Raw genomic sequence first — 23794 nt, 5'->3', positions numbered from 1 at the left:
ACCAATTCAACAGAGATGGGAAATCCGCTTGTACTGGATTGAATAAATCACATGGTATATTTTCGAACGTTGTTTAAACTGTTTACACCCTCTAAACTTTACTGACATATACAAGAACAATTTTCAATATTCGTCAAAATCGGCTTAGTTATTTTTGAATATTATGTATTAAGCTACATTCATTCATATATAACATATATACTATATTGATTATAGTATTATAAGAGACTATTTTATTTCTGTAACCAATGACTACCGTACAATATATAAACGAAAAAATATTCGATATCCGTGAGAAAAATCGAGATTCATGTGTGAATCACTCTATGGCCCACTAAGGGCCAGTTGTACAGTCTGTGATTAAAGTTAATCACAGGTAAACCGGCTGCATTTGGCTGGTTAAATATCTGTTATCAGCTGATTAAGTGTAATCGGAGTTTAATCACAGACTGTACAACTGGCCCTAAAGGGTTTGAAAAAAAACCATGATTATGCCATGAGATTCGAGGAATATGTGTGAAAAATGAAGTGTCAATAGGTTCCAGCAATATCCATGTCTACAAGCCCCATACAGACGTACATGCATTTTTATATTTTATGCAGATAGATAAGGATAATACTGCATGATATACAATGCAATACACAATACTACTACATAGTAGTATATAATATCATACATCACATAATATAATGGACTTCACGTATGAAAGTCTTTATTAGAACACTTAACTGCGAACCCGTTCCGCATTCCAACATCGTATTACTGCCTGATTTCATGATCTCGTTATTTTGGAATAAATAACAGCGTCCGGGGCTTAACCACTCAACAGCTGACAGCCATGTGAATGGTAAGTTTTATTAACGAGTGTAGTGGAGCCGAGCTTTTGTACATGGGATTTCCGCGCACCTCTGTGACGGTCGTTTTAATTACCACATGCTGCCAGTACAAAAAATCGATACGAGGGGCAAACAGTTAAATCACAAATGTGATTCTAATAACTACTTGAAACTTTACTCGAGTACTAAAGTTACGTATACGCACATTACCACACTTGGAACGGCGAGTGGAAAAAAATAACGTTGTTTTTTTAGTTTTATATTTTTTTTGAATTCTCACTGTGTAATCTAAATTGCATAAATTCGAATCATTCATAAATAAGTTTTAAAAATGTGCATATTAAACAACGTAAACGGTACATAACTATATCATGAAACTAATATTGGTATATGCGTTTTTAAAATTAATTCTGTGTAATTAAGTGGATGTATTTATTCAGATAAATGACTAAATGTGGCATATACATCTTATGTTTAAACTGTTTTTAAATGAAAGCTATTGATAACAAAAAAAATCTTAACGTTGTAAATAATATACATCGTTATAAAATATGTGGCTTTTTTTTTTGGCCTTTATAACACTGCTCTATTGCAACCATATTATTTTTTTCATTATCGTGGTTTTATTTTATGATACTTCAATTATTATTAAATGTATAAAACTTAAGAAAAAGAACCTTCTATGCCTTATTATAATAATATTTATATTATTACCATAACAATGTTTAATAATATTGATTCATGAAACTTAAATGACCAAAGAAATTAAATCATTAAAATTACAGAAACATTTAATACTAATCGGAATCAAAAACAAACACAGAACATAACTTAGTTATCAATATAATAATACATTATGTACTTAATGCAACATTTTTTTTTTAAAGTTATGATAAAGAAAAAAATGTGACTTAACCATTAACTCATATCAACTCTATTCTATAATTATAAATTATAATACATTCTATATATGCCTACCATAGATCGGCATAACGGATCCATGTAACTATAATAAGATATTTTAAATATCTATATGTAATAGCGAAATAAATCTAGTACATCGCATGCATTATAAATTTATATTATATTTATTTTAATGATATATTAATGCGTTATTTAAAAATAGCTTTTGATCAGCGTACAGATTCGAATGTGCAAAACACACTCGAGGTTGGCGTGTTTTCCATCGATAATATTTAGGCAAATTCCTGCATAAATCCTTTGCGAGTTTATCTTGTCGGTTTCAACATGAAATGCATTTGAAGATTACGAGACAACGGCATGTAAATCAGATGAACAATTTTTACACGGTTTAAATTCTCTTGTACATTTAAATCGTAATTCAAATATTAAATGTATGTACCTTGAGAAACTTATTTTTATTTTTATCAGTTTAACAGTCAAAATACTCACGGAGTATAAGTATTGTTTGTCTGATAATAATATACATTTGAGGCTCTGCTGAAGTTCAAAAAATAATTTATTGATATTAAATATAAGTGCTTAAAATGTATTTATGGTTGGTATCTCGCTTAAAGGACATTTAAACGAACATTTATATACTATGAGATCTTAATGTCCACTACAAGTTCCAACAGTCGTTACATGTTTTATGTGATATCATTCTGTAACTAAATTTTTGGTCGACTACAAAGAGTAAGACAACAGTTGTTTTTTCTCTACTCCAGTCAAACTATCGTACTTATAAATTGAAAATCGATCAATTGCCTTTCTACATTTCAACATTGCATAGCTTAATATTATTTAGTATCGATGTCAACTGTATAATTATAAATATATATATGTAATATTTCTCAACATATAATATATTTTTAAATAATTTAAAAACGTCTATGCTTAATTATAATATAGAACAAAGGGAAATTAACATATTATTTTTCATTAAAAAGATTTTTAATTGCTAGCAATAATTTATTATGATAATATTATAAAATTCAAATAGCCAATAATCTATGAAAATAATATATTCATCTAATATTGCATTTTAATATTTCCAAATTATATAATAAATATTTTGTAATGCCAATTACTTTAAAAATTACCCAGTCACCATTACCCTTCGTGAAATTACCCATATCATAGGTATAAATAAATATACTAAGGAGTTAAATTTAATTCCATGTATGAAGAATAATATGTCTATCATGACCATAAATTTATACCATAATAGTACCAGTCATGATAAAATAATCAATTATATTAATAATCAATTTATTTTTAAGTTATTTAATTTCGTGTTTTTTCTATTAATATTAACATCTTATTCATACTATCACTATTTAATAAATATAATAATGAATTAGCAAACAAAAAACAACAATATTTTAATTATATAACATACATTCTTAAGTTTGAACTTATAAAAATATGAAAATACAACTTATATAGACTATACAAATTTAATTCTCAGTTTCTAAATTTAGTGTGCAGTGATAATATTAAGAAAACGATACCAAATTAATTTAATGTATGTAAACAATATGAAAGACAAGCTGTTAAATTTTTTAACATTAACACACATAATATTTTATAAAAACTATTTGTATATAAAATGTTGGTGTATCAATAATATTTCAATAATATTTCATTACAATGTTTACAACTATTGTAATACATTTTATTGAATTATTACAGTCGATTTATAGTGGTCGTCAGACAATTAAATTAATCGTAAAAAAACGGTTAAATATATTAAATGTTTTCCTAGTGGAAATGATGTATTCAATTCTATTTTGGTCGGAGATTTTCTCTTGAAATTTTAATGGTCGTATAATTTAATTTATTAAAACTATACAATTAAAAAATGACAAAAATGATTGCAAGATATAGTGGGCCTTGGGAAAATAATATTATTTATAAATGAAGTGAGAAAAGTTTTTGACAGTGCCGGTAGACTGATGTGTCAAACAAATAAAGACACGAAAAATGATGCCCATTTAGAAAAATTATAAATTCAAAAGAACAATCCCGACTTATAAACTCAAACGGAAAATGACATTATAATATTTCAACTTGTGTACGACAATTTGTAACCCTGATGAAAAATAAACAATATCATTTCTTGCATTAAAATTAAAAAAGCTAACTTAGATCAATAGTTTGTATGAATTTACTACCTAATAATTTAATTTAATTTTGATTTATTATCATCTATTATACTTAAGAGTCATTAAAGGTATTAAAAATTAAAATTAATTTTATTTATGTACTAAGAATGTACGACGGCGCAATGTATAGGCAAAAGTAGTACATAATATTTTGCAAAAAAAGTAATAAATATAATTGTAACTACCAAGTTATTAGGTTTTATAATGGGGGGGTTTTTTTTTTAATAGGAGTGATTTAAAAATATAATATTCATACAAATTTACAATTTATTGAAATATTAATTTTATTAATAACCACATATCGAATTTATAATTTGTATTTCAATTATTAATGAGTACCACTGCATAATACATTTCGTTCGGTAGATAATTTTATATCTGAACAAATATTAATTTAAAAGCTTTTAATATAAAAAATACACATAATTATATTTAATCACAAGATATTATGTTTAAAAAACATACCTAACTGTATTACAAGAACAATTTTATATTTATTTTATTTATACAATTTGTTATAAATTAAAAGTGCCAAATGCAGTTGAGTATTCTATTTTATTTTTCCATGTCTGTAACCCAATTATTCTTATATAAATAGCTTTATAGGATAGATATATCATACCTTAAAAGAGAATCGATAATACGCATACATCGTTCGTGTATTTCACTATAAATCTACGGAAAATGACCTGGTGTATGTTTATGATAAACAACGTGATTTCCGTGACATATGTAACCTTATCAAAAGGGTCGTGGTGGTGACACGATCCATCGCTTTAATCATTTATTTTCCGATAACGAATAGTAATATACCTACTCAACTTAGATTTATGGACACGAAATAACAGGCTAATAAACTAAACGGAATGAATAACCACAGTTATTTATGGCTGATTAACAAATACAACAAATAACAATTCTGTGACAGATTTTCTTACTATTTGTATGAATACATTTTTATCAGATAATTGAATGCATTCAACTAACCACATATCAATACAATATCGTATTTTTTTGATGTAACATTATAGGTTAAAGTAATATGATTAAAACATAAATACAAACAATGCATTTATTATAAGTTTGCAATATCTATATTATATTTATAGCTTAACACAAAGTATTTTAAGTTATATTGAGGTTCAACTCGAGGAATATTTTGTTTCTAGTAACTTTGAACGAAAGAGAAAAATTCAGCACAGAGTTATAGTTTAACTGAACCAACAAAATGCATTGGTGCATTTCACTGCACTCTTATTAAAATCTGAAAAGTTGTGTATAAACAAAAGAACGCAGTTATTCCTCATTAATGCATTGTATAGGATTAATGAAATGAAGTTTACTTTCATGAAAATAATTGGACTTTTTAATTATATAAATATTTAAACTATTATGAATAAACCACTTATACAGTAATATTTGTAAGACCCAATGTTATTACGTTCTTTTTTTTTTAATACTAAACAATTTTTCACAGCTTAAATATCTACATAACAACAATTAATAGCATTAAAGAGCGGGTAATAAAAAATAAAAAAAATTGTATGTACCTAGTGTTTATAACAATATATAAGAATCTATTTTTAATGACTGTTAGTTTCTTGTCCGTTATTAATCATTTAGCAAATTAAAAAAAAACACAAGACATTTGACTCTATTGATATTTGGTGAAATTAGCTGAACCTTTTACACACTTACAAGTTTTATAAATACTTTGAATACATTTTTAAAAAGTTATTGAATTGTAATTGTATGACTAAAGTTAATAGTAGGTATTACAATGTCAATGATAATAGTTTGTTTTTAATTAATGAGACTAATGTAGTAATGTGAGATCTGTACGTAGAACAAATCCAGGCGTGAATGGTCAAACATATTGGGCTGTAAGTATAGTCTTAAAGTTGGTAAAAATAAAGAAAAGTGTATTTATTTGATGTGATTTATCATAATATGAGTATTAATTTTGAATTTGATCAAATATATTTACTTTAATATTACATTTTACAATTCTTAAGAAGATGTATTTCAGTAGAATACTAAAATACTGTTTTTTCAGCGTATTTATTCGTGTTATTATCTGAATTATTATGATATTCCAAAAATCGTCAAAGAATATTTAATCAAACTTGATTCAATCAGAATAATAGATCACTTTATAAAGTATTAATACGAAATCTGAATTTCTCATTTAACATTCAGTGAGCACTATACCTTACCTACTTGTACTTATACATTAATATTAATTTAGATGTATTTTATATTATCGATCATAATACTTCCTCACTGTATTTTTTAGTTATGATTATAATTTAAAACAATACCACTAACCTAACTAACACTATAGTCTGTTTGATTTAAAATTTATATAATGTTTTTCTTTTAAAAAAACAATGTATTTATCTGAAAAAAGATAACTTTTGTTCGAGTTGTTCGATAACAATATTAAGTACTCAGAAACCTTAGTAACTTTTTAAAAGTACCCACTTAAAATATTTATGATTTTCATGTATTACAAACAACAACCAAGGTATCTAAAATTAACAGAATTATTGCACTACTGTAGAATATGGTTCCATTATCTGGTCACCATATAATATCGGATTAATAACACTACTTTCGTGAAAGTTCAAAACAAGTTCTTAAGTTGTTTAGCTTTCAAGTGTAATGTATTGAGAACTCTCCGTATACCTGGCCATATTTTACTTACTCACTTAAATATTGAATCATTGAACAAATCAGTACCAGAGATCAAACTTCTAACTTCGTACCCACCTATCGTTCTACGATCACACCCGATCGGTACCAATTTTATTTAAAATTGCAAACTACTTATTATACTAATAATTGTTGGTCCGCTTTGTTCTATTTCCTTTTACTCATTTATGAATCATGTTTCAGCTTGCCTATCTACGCATATACATTGATATGTGTACATAATAACCCTTTTTTTTGTGTAATATTAATTATTGTTTTTGTTCAAAAATATTTTCTAATACTGTGTAGTAATAACTTCATATAATCATGTCCAAACCAGTATATTGTTTCAATGGAATATCACATATAATATTATATCCTGAATAATCGAAGGTATGGGTATAAGTAGGTATAACTATTTCATGATGTTTATACGAAAGTAATCAGGAAAATATTGGAGTGCACACTGCACGCATACTTTGGTATCACATTATTATCTCCTGCAGCGTGAGACGACGGGCAATAACTTATTTCGAAACGGACGATTGCAGTCGTCGATTGTCGGGGTAACAGTATGAAAGAGATATCTCGGGTTGTGCAAACCGTAGGTAGTTGTGTGTGTATATAATATTATATATATATATATGATACAGGTATATAAAGATGAACTTTATCGTCGTGTGACGTCCAGGAGATGGGGCGGGAGTGACGAAGGAGCGGTGACAAAAGAAAGCAATCGAAAAGAAATTTTCACAATTTCTCAAAAACCTATCGTGACCAAACGTGTCTGAAACGCTGCAAACAGCGGGAGTGTTGATGGCGGTCGGCGAAGTGTTATTGATGGGCTTGGGCGGGGTGTGTTGATCGCGCGCGACGGAGTGGAGAACCGCTCTGCCGTTGTCCGACGTTCTATATAAATATTATACACAATATATACATGCACATGCACACACCGTCGAAATCGGTGCCGCCCGATCCATTAGCCTCCCGAGAAAGCGACCTTTTGTTCAAATCCGACTGCACTGGCTAACCTCGCTTTTGCCGGCGCTATTCTGCCGACGAACACAACTCTATTAAGAGCACCACGGCTGTTTGCGATCCGGGGCTACTCAGATGTGTGCAAATGCGTGTTTGCGAATAACCACGGAGCAGATGTTTGTGTCGAAAACTTCAGAGTTGAGAACTTAACAGTTTCGCTCGGTGTGATTACATCCACCAACGCCGCGATGTGGTGACTAAAGGCGACTCCAGGAATAAGATACACACTTCCGGCCGTGCAAACGGAAATGTATATATACTAGAACCGTGCCACTTCCGGCCTTTAAGACGGCATATCCGTCGACAGCCCACTGACCGTACAACTATAGTCTGCACGGCTCGACAGAACGGCGGAAGTACCGAGTACCGATTGAAACGCGTACAATGCATCGGGTGATTCGTTTTAAGTTTGACATCTCTAATCGTATTGAAAAATATTTTTCGACCTGATTTGAAGAAATTTTGAAAAAAACATAATTTTTGAAAAAAAATTTTTAAGATTTAATGTTTTTTAACCACAGTAGGATGCCAAATTTCAATGAGTGTAATTTAATATTCTGAGACACGTTGTTTTTCTGAGAAATTCAATGTATACAAATCTAATTTCAAACGAGTGTTTAATAAGTTATTAGTTGTAGGTACTTAAAGTTTAGATGAACGGTCCACGACGCCCCAAGCAATATTTCACGGGATTTCTTTGTACTACTACACTTTATTCATATAATATAGGCCTAAACGAATATTATAATTTATAACTAATCAACCAATCTTTCATAATGCAATATTTGTATATTAAAATGCTCAACAAAATATCCTGTTTAGGAATTGTGAATTAAAAACGTAACAGGAAAAAGTAAAAACTTTTAAGTAAGTATAAATAATAGTAAAAAACATATTTTTGTAATGACTTTGTGTGAATGTAAAAATAAATATTTCCAAAAGAGTTAATACTCTTTGAAATAGCGAGTGTTCGCCTTGAATAGAACCGCCTCGCATATAATTAATATATAACTATTAACACTCGGCGTGACTAAAAGGGATGGTATATATATATGATATGGTTGTGTATACTTTTATGTGGCACTATTAATTACGACCTTTCAATGAACTTAAATGATGTAAGTTAGTACTTACGTAAATTAATAATAAAAGTACCTAGGACGATATAGTTCTCGACCTTAGTTGCGTGACATTCGGCCCATCATTTTTCCTTTGTTATAGGACTAACCTTATCAATTATTACAGGGCGTGGTTGATTAAACGGAGAAAAATGTCCTTTTCTCGTGATTTCCAAAACACTTATTTCACTGGTATCGGGTCACCCCGAACTTTTAATTTAATTTTTACTTCGATAAAAGAATTTCATTACGCACTACCACTACACTACACTGTTGGCGGATAAAACTTCAGTCCAGCATTACCGCTCTGAGATTGTATCTGCTTTATACTTTAATGTCTGTACGCACATTTTTTTTTTTTTTTTTAATAATAATATACGTTTACAACGATGTTATTGCCCCGTTAAAGGATTAGGTGTATTTTTATGAGATTACTAAATCTCGTTGTAAAATATATTTATGTTTTTTGAGAAATACATTTACTTAAATAATAATAAATGTTTCAAAAAGTTTTCCCATAAAAATAGCGTACACATGCACGCAAATACGAAGCGAATTTGAATTACATAACGCAATATTTTTATAAAAATAAATAAATAACACTTTAATATGATTTCAATTGATGACATGGTTTATATTAAACAACATAGTATACAATATTGTATTTTCGCCGTTTTTGGAAATTTATGTCGCTATTAGATTATAGTTATTGCCATCAATACTATAAACCAGTGTTTTTCTCGTTTCCATGTAGGTCGTTCGCCGTCCCGTAACGTGCAACGGTTGTAAAAATAATTTCGAACGCCATTGCACCACCGTATTTCCCTAAAACAATATCGACGAATAGTCAGATAAATTACATCAACCGTGCAATTTCAAATTCGGTGCTTCCGCTTTGATAATATCCACGTACTGTAATTTATTACATTACCTTGTGCCGCCGACAATTAAGACGGCGAACGTCCTTAACGTAATTACTGTCCCGGAAGTTTTAGTGGGGACGTGGAAACTTTGCGGTCGGTCCTGTCCATTATGAGGCTGCTGAATGTGTGTAATATTATAAACCGAACAGCGAGTTTACCACAGTAAGAAACTTGGAACACTCCGCTGCCGATCGTCATTTTAACAGTCAATATTTCTATTATTTGAACGCAATACGTGGTACGTAATAATGAAACGATAGAAATAATAATGTACCCGGAGGGAGTGGGAAAGAAAAAAAAAATCGGAAACTAAGATATTTATTGAAGCTAGACAGTCGTTATCTCACGTGACAGTGGGACCACGATTATGAAAGCAGTCAAATAATATGGTACCTAATAACGATAATAATAATCATAACAATAATGATATTGATAATAAAAATAACGGCAGTGGAAATGGGTAGACAAAAGGCAGCGTGCGAAGTAAACGTGTATGCATGCATATATATGCATGCCTTGTAAGTATGTATATGTATACGTATTTGTATATGTGTGTGTAGGTGTGCATGTGATGGAATGAAGAGATAAAACCCCATCAGCAACTCAATAAAATCGAATGACCAGTGTGTAAACTCGGTGTGGCATGTAGAACCCGAACTGTAGTGAATAGAGGTGAATATACGTACTTAGAAGACACGGTGGCGTTTCCATTAAATTTAAAAGGCCTACTATGTGTGTGTGTGTGTGTGTGTGTGTGTGTGTGTGTGTGTGTGTGTGTGTGTGTGTGTGTGTGTGTGTGTGTGTGTGCGTGTGTGCCTGTGTGTGTGTAAGCACGGCAGAGTGGGTAGGTGTGGAGAGGAGTGTATTTTTTTCTTTAGTCCTACGCTGCGAAAATAACCAATACATACATTTACTAAAAATCGTTGATGGACTGATGTAATAAAATGCATAAAAAAAAAAAGGATCGTATAAATTAACACTATTGGACGTGTTTCTGGGTGGTTGGCTTTGAACTGAAAATAAAGTAGGTAGTCCCGGAACGCGATTATAATGTTTTTCCAACAAACACAGACGTCCGTTGCGAATATTTCCGACTGTTTCTTGTTTTTTTTTTTAACAATAATTTACAAATATTAAAACGGTCAACTATATATTATTATGGACTAACACATTGTTATAATGACCACGGTATAGAGTTCTTTATTAACTATATTATATAGATATCTCTACGTAAAATATAAAATTGTGTGGTAGATTCATAATTTATGACGAGCCCACGGTCACATAAACCTCAAAATAAATCAAACAAAGCATTGAGAAACTAACAATTTTTAGAGGAAAATATACGAGAGCAACCTTTAGTACAAACACGGCCTGTTTATATTATTTATATGTAGTTACTAGTTTTACATTGTCTTGCAGTCATGCTGGACCTTTTAACAACTTTCAGTAAAACACAGCTGACATAGCATCGCATCCTTAAAATTAAATTATTTTTAATACTTTAATTTTGTTTTTTAGATCAAATAAATAATTAAACGCATTGGTATCAGAATTCCGTTCGCGAAATTGTATCTATTTTTTGTTTTGTTTTAATATTTAAAATAGTTGACATTCTTGAAAACTACTGTTTTATTTCTTTTAACTGCATTTATTATATTATAATTAACAATTAATTATTTAACGAGACGGATAAATAATTAATTGTTTATGTCGGGTGTATTACGTATAAATCAAAATTATATAATATCGTAAATTCGTAAAATAATTTTAATAATTACTAATTATTTATATATTACTCAAATTGTATAGATTAAAATAACAGCAACTGAACAAAAACTTGTCAACTTGAAATTCGTTATGGTTATGGTGATATAAAATATGCATTTGTCATTTTTTTTTCACTTCTAAAAAAAAAAATATATATAAATTTGATTAAAAGTGTGATGGCGTTATGACTGTAGCAGTAAATTCTATTTGGGTGGAATTTAGTTCCTGGTTTAATACAATTTCACATTGTAATTTAAAGCACAAAAATGTATAAACTACCAATGAGAGAGCACATATTTTAATAATAAACATTTTCAATGTGTGAATGTCTCGCGGCTAACAACGAAATTTTCATTTCAACAAACGTGTATGTACGTGTACACACCCACAATATTGTTAGAAAATGTTCATTTCCGCTACTTTTCGAATACAAGTTTCGTGTAATATTATTAATTATGTTTTCGTTATAGAAACTGCCGCTATTAATTGTTATGCCGAATAATGAATAGTAAAATGTAACGATTTTTGGGTCAATTAAAGTACTATCTGTTAGTTGGTTACATAAAAAACAAAGTAAGAAATTAAACATTTTTTTATAAATCGTTTTTTAGCTAAACAGATTGGCAAAAGTTTTTTCCTTTGTTTGTTAAATTACTATTAATTGGCCAACCTTCATTCCCAGAGAAAATAACAATATTATTGGAAGTGTATATACTATATATATATATATACCTTTATGTTTATTTAAAGCTTAATGATTTCGTTTCAGTAGAATGTTGTTCATGAAGAATATTGTTATAAAACGTAAAATATTCGACCGTCTAAAACCATATTTAATAATACCTCATTTGACAGGTTCAATATAGAAGTTTTTTGATAAACGTTTTTTTTTCTTTCGCGAACGTTTGGAGTAAAATAATATAGGATAAGAATAATATACCTTCGATTCGTAATTTATTGTTAACCAAAAAAACTTTCATTACCCTCGCACGCAACTTGCCGTTCGATCGAAGGAACTTTTTTTTTCATTTACCCATAAATGAGGTTGCTACGTGTAGTCGTACCATACTCAGAAGCATCGAGCATTGGATATTTTTTTACGCAAGAATATAAAAACACTATCTGGAGAAAAAAATATATATCGATGTATTTTGTCAATGTTTCTTTTCACGTTTTTGTTGCTTACAGTTTTTATATACATATGAATATATATATTTATATATTATAATATTATATATATATATATGCATTCAGACAGGATGATTCACCAAGAATATTCGACCTTATATTATGTTCCTTAAATTTTAATTATATTCAAATTGTGGTTTTTTGGAATTTTTAAATATAATTAAGTAAGAACTATATATTTTCAAAAACTTAAATCTAAACTTATTATCTAAGCGTCTAAATATCCTAATCAACATTCAAACGAGTATATTTTATGTCAAATGAAGGTTCATCATATAACGGCAAATTACGTCAATCAATTACCACAGTGGGACTTATGAACACGACAGGTGAAAAGAACTTAACGTAGCCTTCTCTACACCACCAAATTCATGAAGACTTGAATCGGTCATAATCATTGGACACCAAAGTTTTTCTCAAATAAACCCCGTATCACTTCGGCACAAATTATTATTATTCAACAATCGAAATAAGTAATAATTAAGAACTGAAAAAATCATATTTTACTACGCAATTATATTGCTAATTATGACCACTTTTAAAACCTATGATGGTTAGTGTCGCAGGAACAGCATTATACTGGTTTATTACTATAATATAACCTACTGCAACAACTACTGGTCATAGCAAACACCAGACACAATTCCGTAGGCTTCTAAGACACCATCATATACAAGCAATGAAATTGAATCCAGAAGAGTCGTTTCTTCTCAAACTTTTAATCAATACTCTTCGAGATAGTGTGTATTGAAACACACAAAGAATCAAAAGAACAGAGACAAATAATATTATCCAGAATGACTCAAGTTGCCCCCAGCTATAGTAGGAGTTATCATACCGAAGTAAGTAGTGATTACCGTTCAGATGACGACAAACGTCCGACCACCTTTCGATGACATCATAACGTCATATTGTAGGACGGCCGTTTTCCTCGACAACAGCTGTTCACAGCTCGTTATGGACACACGACAACCAGTGGTTATATAGTTTTGGATAACTAGTCAAAGACTTTGGCGAATCGAAGCAGCTACAACCGGCCAAGTATCCCCGCCATCGGAAAGACACCGACCACCGCCTTTGACAATCGGACCTCGCGGACCGAATCACTTGCAGAAAGCCTGGACGAGCAATTGGGCACCGAAGAACTTTGGAAACGCCGAAGAAGAAGTGTTATCTTACTCCAAGACCGACCACAAAACAGCCGTTATCGGATCTACCACTCACCTGCCAACAGACGAGCCTATTTTACATACGTTTCCGAGCCATCGCTGTATCTCATAGTTAGCACTTGCTTGAGCGGGCACAAATACAGCGTAACCCCATCCACATTGTACAAACCCATATAATATATTCATCACACATTGTAATTAGCGATGGGCCTGCATGGTCGACGATAAGGGATAATTATTACCCATGCTAGATACCTCCTTGGGTCCAATCAGCCGGTATATTCTTGTCTCTTTCTCTCTCTCTCTCTCTCTCTCTCTCTCTCTCTATTGTATTTAAAAATATACCCCATTAAAACCCCGTATTCACGTTATATATGAAGCTCAAAGATTGTGCCACTGTTTCAATACTAAAGACGGTAGGTAGTAATTAAAAGTAAAGGTTTAAAAAAAATATGTATATTTGTTATATATTATAATCTAGCAATAGTTTATTATACACAAACGATTTGTACAAATTATAAAGTATGTAAAAATAAGTCATACACTACTCGCTAGAATTTAAATTTAGTATACATCGACATTTTCAAAAAAGTAATTGAACACTGTTTTAACATAAAAACGTCCATGAAGCGGTTTACCAGACACCAGACATAATTTTTGTTCGCATTTCCTTGTTTTTATTATTGTATTTCTTTATTTTTTCGACCTTCTGTACGATTTGACAAATAACCGCAACTTTCAACGACTGCCTCCTTACCACGATACGAAACTTTTTTTCTTAAGTAATTTACTAGCTATGTAATTTGATGCTCGAAATGTGTTCATTTAACCATTCCCACGGGACCATAAACAGGTGTCCAACAATTTGATTTCTCTTAGACAAAAAAACAACATTAAGTGTTTTCGGAAAAAAAATATTTTTGGCAAGTTTTCGTTGGAAACTTTTACTAAACTTAACTCATATTTCGAGAAACTGATGATATTTCGTATTTGACTAATGTGCTGTATATTTCGAATTAAATTTTAAATGAAATGGTTTTTAGTATCCAACATTTCGATTTGTTCAAAAAAATAAAAGCAGCTTTTATATAAGCGTATAAGTTATAATAGTTATAATATTATCTAGATAGTATGTAAATTAAACAAGTTAATCGATTTCAAAATTCTTCTTGAAAATATTAACTGTTTTTGGATGTCATAATAAATTCAATCGGCTTAAGTTGAACTATAAGGTAATATTTCAAAATAAAAGTAAGTCTTTCATTTAAAATTATTACTATACATATTTTGTTTCAATTTATATTATCTTATACTTTTTTTTCACAAACACAAAATTGTTATGTCTGTATTAAAGACATAATGTTCCATCATTATAATCGATAAAATGTAACATACAAAAGTTACCTATTCGTTTTTTCCGGCCCTTTGATTTAATGTCATAAAACCCAATATGTCACTACAACCAGTGTCATTTAAACGATTTCTACTGTAATTATTTGCGCTGTGTGTACGTTGGTCCATCAAAGATGCTGACAAATATTTGTCTTACGTGTACTTAATCAATATTTTGCATAAAAACTATTATTAGTAGTTTTTTACATGCACGTTATTCATCTATTAATGCCGTTGTCCTATAGATACGTGTCTTCTTATTTGTGTATTTGTGTTACCTAACAGTTATATTCTTATTGAAAACATATTATAGCAACAGACTTTATTTTCATATAGGAATATTTTTAATTCGAGGTTTTTCAGTCGATTTTTAATTTTTAAAAACATTTTTTAATTACATCATTTATTTGCTTTAATATTAAAATTATTGATATTTGTTCAGCATTGGCCACTATTTAAAAAAAAAAAAATACAAAAACACTTGTTAAATTATTGATCACAGTTCTAAATAAATTAAACTTCATTGTTTTTTATGACACTAATTTTTAAAATTAGGTTAAAATGCAGGCATCTTAACAGCGTTAGTTGTTTGTCATGACTTTAATTTGTATTGCCGTCTTAGTAGAAACCTAATATTATTCAATAACTATGATTATTTTTCTATTTTAATAAACGAATACGAAGGTATTCTCGTAAGAAACGCAAATATCGATAATGGATTTCTATTTTAAATGTTGGTATGTATTGTTCTAAAACTATCTAAATAAGAACATCAACTCTTTGTAAAATATACCACATTTTAGCGTTTGTATCACTAACCACGATAGTACTCCACTATTTAAATGGATAGTTTAGATATTAATTTGGAGTACATATGAAGTTTATACATACGCAATGTGCGTATGTAAATATTATAAGACAAATAACAATTCGAATAGCATACAAACTAGATTTCACTTTAATTAAAATATCTACGAAAACGTAATTCTTACAGTTACCTATAATAATGAATAACATTTGGACAACGATCGTGCGGGATCTTTCTCTTGACTTGTAATTTTCTACCCGGATACCCTGGAAACCCTGGAAAAACGTTATTTTTTTTTTGTCCACAGCTATAATAATATGCGGTTGCTGCTGTTCTTGGTATACATTCTGCGATGGAATCAGCTCGAATCGATCTGAAATTAACCCGTACAAAGCCCAAGCATACTGCCATCAGACAATATGAGTGTTTTTCTAACATTATATTGCCTACATAATATTATTATGGAACGATTATAAATGAATTAATTATAATAACGGTACCTATTCCACGTAATAATAATAGTTCACTATGTGCAATCAAATTATCCGGTATCGTGTACCTATACATCGGCTGAATTCAGAAATAACAATATAATATTATACGCTCACGGCTTACCCTATCGTTATTGTTGTGCTATATTATTATTAACAGCAACCACGGTAGGGGTGGGTAAACGCTGGTAGGTTGGCGGGTAGGTAAAGTTTTGTTATCGCCGCTCCGACCTTTGATGTCATGTCCCCACGCGTTTAAACACATCGTACTATGCCAAAATCCAACGTGTAGCCCTATGTTCCGCTGCGATCCGCCGAACTGCAATTTGGTGTAATGCAGTAAACATGTTACAAAACTAAGGCGATGGGGGGGGGGGTTCCCTCGCGTCGTTAATACGTTTTTAATTGAACGTCGTCGGGCGTACATTTTAAAATGTGTTTATGTTCGTTCGAGTAATGCGCATAGTAATAGTAATATTATTACTATATCTGGTTATAATATTATATTATTATATATTATTATTATATCGCGTACGCGTGTGCGTTAATGGACGAGTTTTAAAAATTACGAAAACTTGTTCCGAAATAATCATAATAATTTTTTGACGGTAGGTTATTATGCGCGAGCTATAATATGACGCCATAACAATAATTTAAATTGTCAAAACAAATACACGTATACCGTATAATACATCATATATAATAATACATAACATTCAAACATTAACTCGTGATGAGTTTAAATTAAAATTTATTTCTGTACTTGTATAATATTTGGTATTACCATTGATTATGAATACTAGTATTGTATATTTTTAGTATCAGTACTGGCATTGAATTTATAATCAAATAACCAATGGTATTACTATAGTTACGCGAATATGATAAATAATATTAATACGATATGTATTAGCACAATTTCTATTTCTATTATTGAATTGTTTTACCTGCAGGGGTTATCATAATAATTACAGGGTCGATTGTAAAAAAAAAAAAAACATTATTTACACAAGATATAATTATTTTAGTTATTTTATTATTGTTTGTTATCGATATACTCATATTACCTCAATATCAAACAACATGGTAGCATAATATTAGTAGGTACAATCGTATTTTTTATTTTGGTTCCTGTGCACAAGACGTTGAAAACACAATTTCAACAATTCGTGGCATCAAAGAACACGATTTTCTTTCCTTCAAATTCAATTATTTTACCGTCAAAAAAGCAATTGGATTATCCAATCGTCAATATTTTTTTTTTTTTTTGTCATAATCGTTATAATATTATAATACAGTACATACTATTTGTCAATTACGTTGTCACGGAAATTAATGTCGTGCGTTCCATCGAATGATTTTATGAGAACATAACAATATAGTTCATTCACCCCAAATTAGTATACATTTTTTTTTTTTTTGAGTAATTAAAACACAAAACGATTGGCTTTATGAATTTATGCATATAAAACCCCTTTCTTTTGGAGCGTATTATTTTTGAGTGACGTGTGCTCATAAATTTACAATATTCCAACTTGACCTTAATAACATACTACTGTTATTCCATGACGATAATTATTATTCAAACGAAATCTTATGACGTTTCAGGTGGACAGTTACCTGCTCGAGCGTTACGCTCCTGAAGTATCCGAAGGGCCGTTCTACAACTCCACGTTGGGCCTGCGGTTTCCGCTCAAAAAGGAATGGGTGGACATGAACAAAAAACTTATGTATGTCAAATGCTCTGCAAAAGTGGCAGGAGCTGAGCCCAAGACAGACGAGACGAGTGTGCGGCTGCGTCTCGTACCCGATCAGACCCTATCACAGGAGAGGCACATTCTTAATTCTGGTAAATAAATATCATTATTATTTATTTTGTTTGTTTTCGTTCGCAATCATACCCTTAAGTAATCGTTTGAATTTCAAAGGGCGTTTTTAATGTAACGGATTCCAGGGCCTAAAATTAAGATATTTTGCTACTGCACACCTAATACCACACCAAAATATTTCAAGATAATGAACATACTACATAATATCACTTCGTCAGCGGCGTACACACACACGGGGGGGGGGGTCCCTCCTTTTACTTTTTAAATATACGAAAATGGTTAAAAATTGTTAAATGACATATTTTGATAAATATATATATATACGTATCATAATTATTATATCCCCCCCTCTACATTGAATATATCTGTGTATGCCACTGCACTTTGTCGCACAATTGTTTTTGATATTTATTAATAATTAATTATACTAAATACAATCTAAGACAATCTTCTATAAAAGTCCTTACTCCTTGATACCTATAAAGCTATATGACTCAACATTTTAAAATTAAAAATTAAATAGCTAAGGTTAATATACTTACTATATTATCAAACAATTTAATTGTCACAAATACCTACTTCAATAGGAACAATAGTTAAAAAAATATTATACTTCTAATAACTATGTAAATTTATTTAAAAACCAACTTTTGCACAACTTTGGTCAGAAAAAGAAATAGTTTTAGAGGCTTCAGAGAAAACCCCTGAAAACCATTCCTGTTTTACTGAATTTGGGTGTTCTTTATCATGCCTTTTTTTATCTTTTAGCATTCAATAATCAATATTGAAAATAAATCAAATATAATTTATAAAAGCTAAAAAAAAGTACTGCACACTCTTAAGTTTGCTACTACAAAATTAATATTTGCTACTGCACATAGTGTGTGCTAGTTTACACAATTTTAGGCCTGATGGATTCGAAAACTGCCAACACTAATTAAAATAAAAAATAAAAAAAATAAAAAACATTATATCATGTTCTCGCACAGTATATTATAAATTCTAGTATTATGTGGAGAGTACTTCAATAGGTATAGTCAGCTAGTTTGTGTAATAATTATCATAACCTTTATTCTTATAATAGGTATAACTAAAAACCATTATTACCATTAGTCAATATTATTGCGAGCATGAAATATTTTCATTGTAATATGTTCATATGCAACACAGTTTTCATTCAATCAAATATATTTGATTATTCCTATTTGCAACTTAAATAGGTACATTTCTTGAATATCATTGAATTTATTCATAATATATAATCATTAATCAAAAAATAATTAGATAATATGTATAATTATACTAATACACACAACTTTGCTAAAATGTATACGTTTATTAATAATTATTTATTGTTATTTGATTTACAATAGCAAACAATTAGCACTGGTTATATTTAAATGTATCTGCTGAAATATGAAAATCAAAACTAATTTAATTATTACTGCAACTAAATAAAAATGTACATACATTATTTAGGTATTTATTAAGGGAAATATTTTCAAGTGTAATTTTGAATAATACACAAATAGTGAAGGTATATTATAAATATTTTATATTTTCATCAAATCAGAACTTCAGCTTCTTCATAGCTCAAAGGCCATTCATTTTTTTTTTCAATTTTTACATAACGTTTTTTTCGCCATATTTTTTCGTATGATTAAATATGAAAAACAATTATTTTTTTTATAATACATATTATAATTTCTTGGTTGTTTTTTGTATTTGGTACGTAACTTTTTTTGTTAAAATCATGTGTATGTTTACAAAAATCTGTCGGTAAATATGTTAAACCTTCGGGGTTTCCATAAAGGAATTTATTGCAGGACGGATATTTTTTTCTATAACTAAAACGTATGTTATTTAGGTGAATCAGATGCTCATTATAGTTAATACAATTATTATTATTAATTATACCTCAATATAAGTTGTTATACTAAGTAAACTATGTATTTAGGAGTTGTGTATTTAAAATTAGATAAATTATTATTAATTAATAAGTTTGAAGATAATTAAAAAAAAAAAAAACATTATACCCACGAAGCAGTTACGGAGTTATGGTAATACTGTTATTTTTTAACGATAATTTATTAACCGCAGTGAAATGTGCCGTTAATAATTTCATTACTATCGTAATGTTTCATTTATCGACGCGAAATATAACCATAGCTCTCATACCTAATAATATTCCTACTTATAATACTACGAGTAATTGTTATACACAAATAAATAATCAGAACCTTTTGCACACATTATTTTATCCAACACTCGCAATTATTTCGTCGAAGATATCGAGTTTTGATACGTGAAAATGATTTACGGTATACGTTTATAATTGCACGGTTTAAACAACGAATCCGTTCCAATTTTGAACACCAAACTGAGAGTCATTTTTTACAACCGATTATATTATACTTTTTAATTAATATATTTTCGTAAATACTTTTGTATTCTGTTAATTAAAACATTATATTACTGTGTATGGTGCATATTATACATGTAATTTTTTTGTACCACCATACGTTTAAAATAAAATGATTAAAAAAAAATGTCAGTTTGTTGTACTTATCAATCCAAATCATATTAAATTATAAACACATACAACCCATGCTCTGGGGAGGGAAGTTTAATAATTTTGCTTTGATTTATTTGATTTAAATAAAGTTTATAGTTGTTATTATTTCTTGTAGTTTTCCCTATAAATGTATATACACATGGCAATTAAAATAAGTGCTTTAGTAGAAATACGGATTACGGCTGGCTATGTATCGCGACCAATATCATTAGTTATTGTCTCTACTTACTCGATCTATAATTTAGTCTAGGAAACTTAGTAATTTGTTCCTATCCAAAAGTTTATATAATCATTAAACTTAAATAAAATATAAAATTTTTCTACACCACATAACATTTCTACTTTGTAAAATACAATATTAAATTAAATTGTTAAAGTGTAATTATTGTCAGCATGCACTAATAATAATTTTAAGTGGCAGAAAATAATATTTTGTCTGCATTTAAAGGAATTGTAAGTAACTGATTTATTGTTGAATGTGTTTGATTTTAATTATAAAAGATTGCTACTATCAAAACGTTATTGTCTTGAAACATTTTTATTACATTATAATTATTATTTAAAATATAGATTTAATTGTTGCAAGACAAATTAATAACAAAATCAATATATCTCTGAGCAGTAAAAATTGTTTTTAATTCGTTTTATTTCTTTATTTGAAACAAAAATATATCATTGAAACAAATATTTATAAATATGTTCATATAAATTCATATAGATACACTCAACTACTCGTGTTTAGTACGGCTTTACTAAATACAAAAAAATAACTTTAAGCAAACATTCATTGATTTTATAATATTTGAATGTATGCTTAAACTGATTATAAATATATCTTCCATTTCGTATTTTAATAAAATGTTAATTTATCTTTATGCTTCACTATCATGTATTCAGGTGAGTTGAGCGATTAATAAGTAATAACCGAATTCCTTACCCATTATAATAGCATAAAATATTTGGTCAACGTTTTTCTAATTTAAATTTTCTGTTAGACAAAATAATAATCTACAACGCACTTTTTCATAAATAATTAAGTTTTCTTCAAAACATTTTACTTTTTTTAGTAATATGAAAACAGTTACTTAATTTTTTTATTGAAGAGCCTATTATAATATATTGTATACAATTCGTGTCAGATATTAATTCATAATGATATATCCATGTGACCCTATTGAGCATAGAAGACGATTTCATGTGTATGATCTTTTCTGTTTTTAGGTGCTGCCATCAACGACCATTGTGCCATAATATTGATCATATCTGCTGTATATTACTTCGAAGTGTACAATTAAGCTGAAGATTTAAGTAAAACCTCGATTAAATACCAAAGATAAAACATTAAATTTATAATCAATAATGTGCAATTAGGATGAAAAACTTTTCCATTTATTATTTTTTTTTTTCTAAAATGGCATTTTTTTCATTGTTGTCGCCTGGTTGTCTTGGACCCCACCGCATAATAATGGCCTGAACTTCAAACACAAAAATGCCTCGTTCAAAGCGAATTCGTGTACACAAACGTGGTATCCGTGGTATCAATTAGAGAGTTCGTGCTATTTTTTCAAAGAGCTTTTTAAACCTTTAAACTTTTTATTGAAAGTTCAGGCCTTTGTGAGGGACCGTTAAAAGACTCGCCATCTTATTAACCTTTAAATAATAATAATTCGGTTGAAATTCGGTTTTTTTTTTGTTTTACTACCAACGCGTAAGAAACAAAAACGTGTTTGATGTAAGTCGAGCGTTTTAAAAATAATTCCATATTTTTCCATTTTTTGACCACATTATGTTTACATGTTTTGCAATGAGCAAACACTGTGGTGCTGATTACCTAAAGCGCTTATATACCTTTCCCTATTTACCTCTATACTTTCATATAAATTAATTTCTCATCCTAAAAGTTACAGGTTTGTGAGTACAAGTCAACAAGTATGACAAGTGTCTTGGTTGTCGTTTATCTTTTGTGTAAATACTATACATCGTTGTTCCATACAACTAGATATTATATTATATTAAATTTAATAATATATAACCTATATAAATATTTGTAATTTAATTCATAGTTAATTGTTGTTACCTATTAAAAAAAAAAAAAAATGATAAGGCGTACTTATTGTTTTTACCGATCAAGACTAGTCCACGTGCATTTTGTTAAGTCGTATAATGCGCCATCACATGGTTTTTTTTGTTTATACGATTTCTCTAACCACATTTTCAACCATCATTGGATTTATTGTATGTAGTATAATATTGATAAGCTAGAAAAAATGGAAATAAATATTTAAATTTGTTAATAAAATATAATTTGCAACCTATCATATAAGGATAATATAATATATAAACTATTTACAATAAATCATTAAAAATAAGACGTGTGCTTACGTTTTAAATATATTAAATCGATTTATTGAATTCAATTTAAATAATACTCTCATATAACAATATCTGAAAACTATTTTATAACCTGCAACAATGAATGTCAAGTTCGTGTAATTAATTAATATTCTCGAGAAAATATACAGATTGTATCCATAAAATATAATGTTGAACGCATGTGTAAATTGAATAAAAGTTTTTAATGTTTTGTATATTATTTTCCGTTTGAAGTCGAAACGTGTCATAAACTCATAAATAATATTATTTTAAGTTAATCGGAAACATTTCTACTGTTTACCATACGAATATGCATTTAATATAAACAGACATTATTAACCGTGTACAAAATGATGTTATTAATAGTTGTCAGACAAAACTATCAAAATAGGTTCCTATAGTTTCATTATCATTGGTTTTTGTACAACATCTGTATTGGACGTTTCGATAACTCCTCAGAG

General features: G+C 29.2%; 1 protein-coding gene across 1 annotated transcript in view; it reads left to right on the top strand.

Moving 5' to 3' along the window:
* Positions 1-23297, top strand: part of LOC111033417 — a 146080-nt gene extending 122783 nt beyond the window's left edge. Inside the window, exons 5-6 of the mRNA XM_022314134.1 lie at positions 18165-18405; positions 22182-23297. Coding sequence (XP_022169826.1) covers positions 18165-18405; positions 22182-22255 — 315 coding nt within the window. The 3' untranslated portion in view covers positions 22256-23297. The remainder of the gene's footprint in view (positions 1-18164; positions 18406-22181) is intronic.
* Positions 23298-23794: the final 497 nt, after the last annotated feature.

Source organism: Myzus persicae, unplaced genomic scaffold (assembly GCF_001856785.1).
Source record: "Myzus persicae strain clone G006 unplaced genomic scaffold, MPER_G0061.0, whole genome shotgun sequence".
Lineage (NCBI taxonomy): Eukaryota > Metazoa > Arthropoda > Insecta > Hemiptera > Aphididae > Myzus > Myzus persicae.
This window is presented reverse-complemented; position numbering and strand designations above follow the sequence as displayed.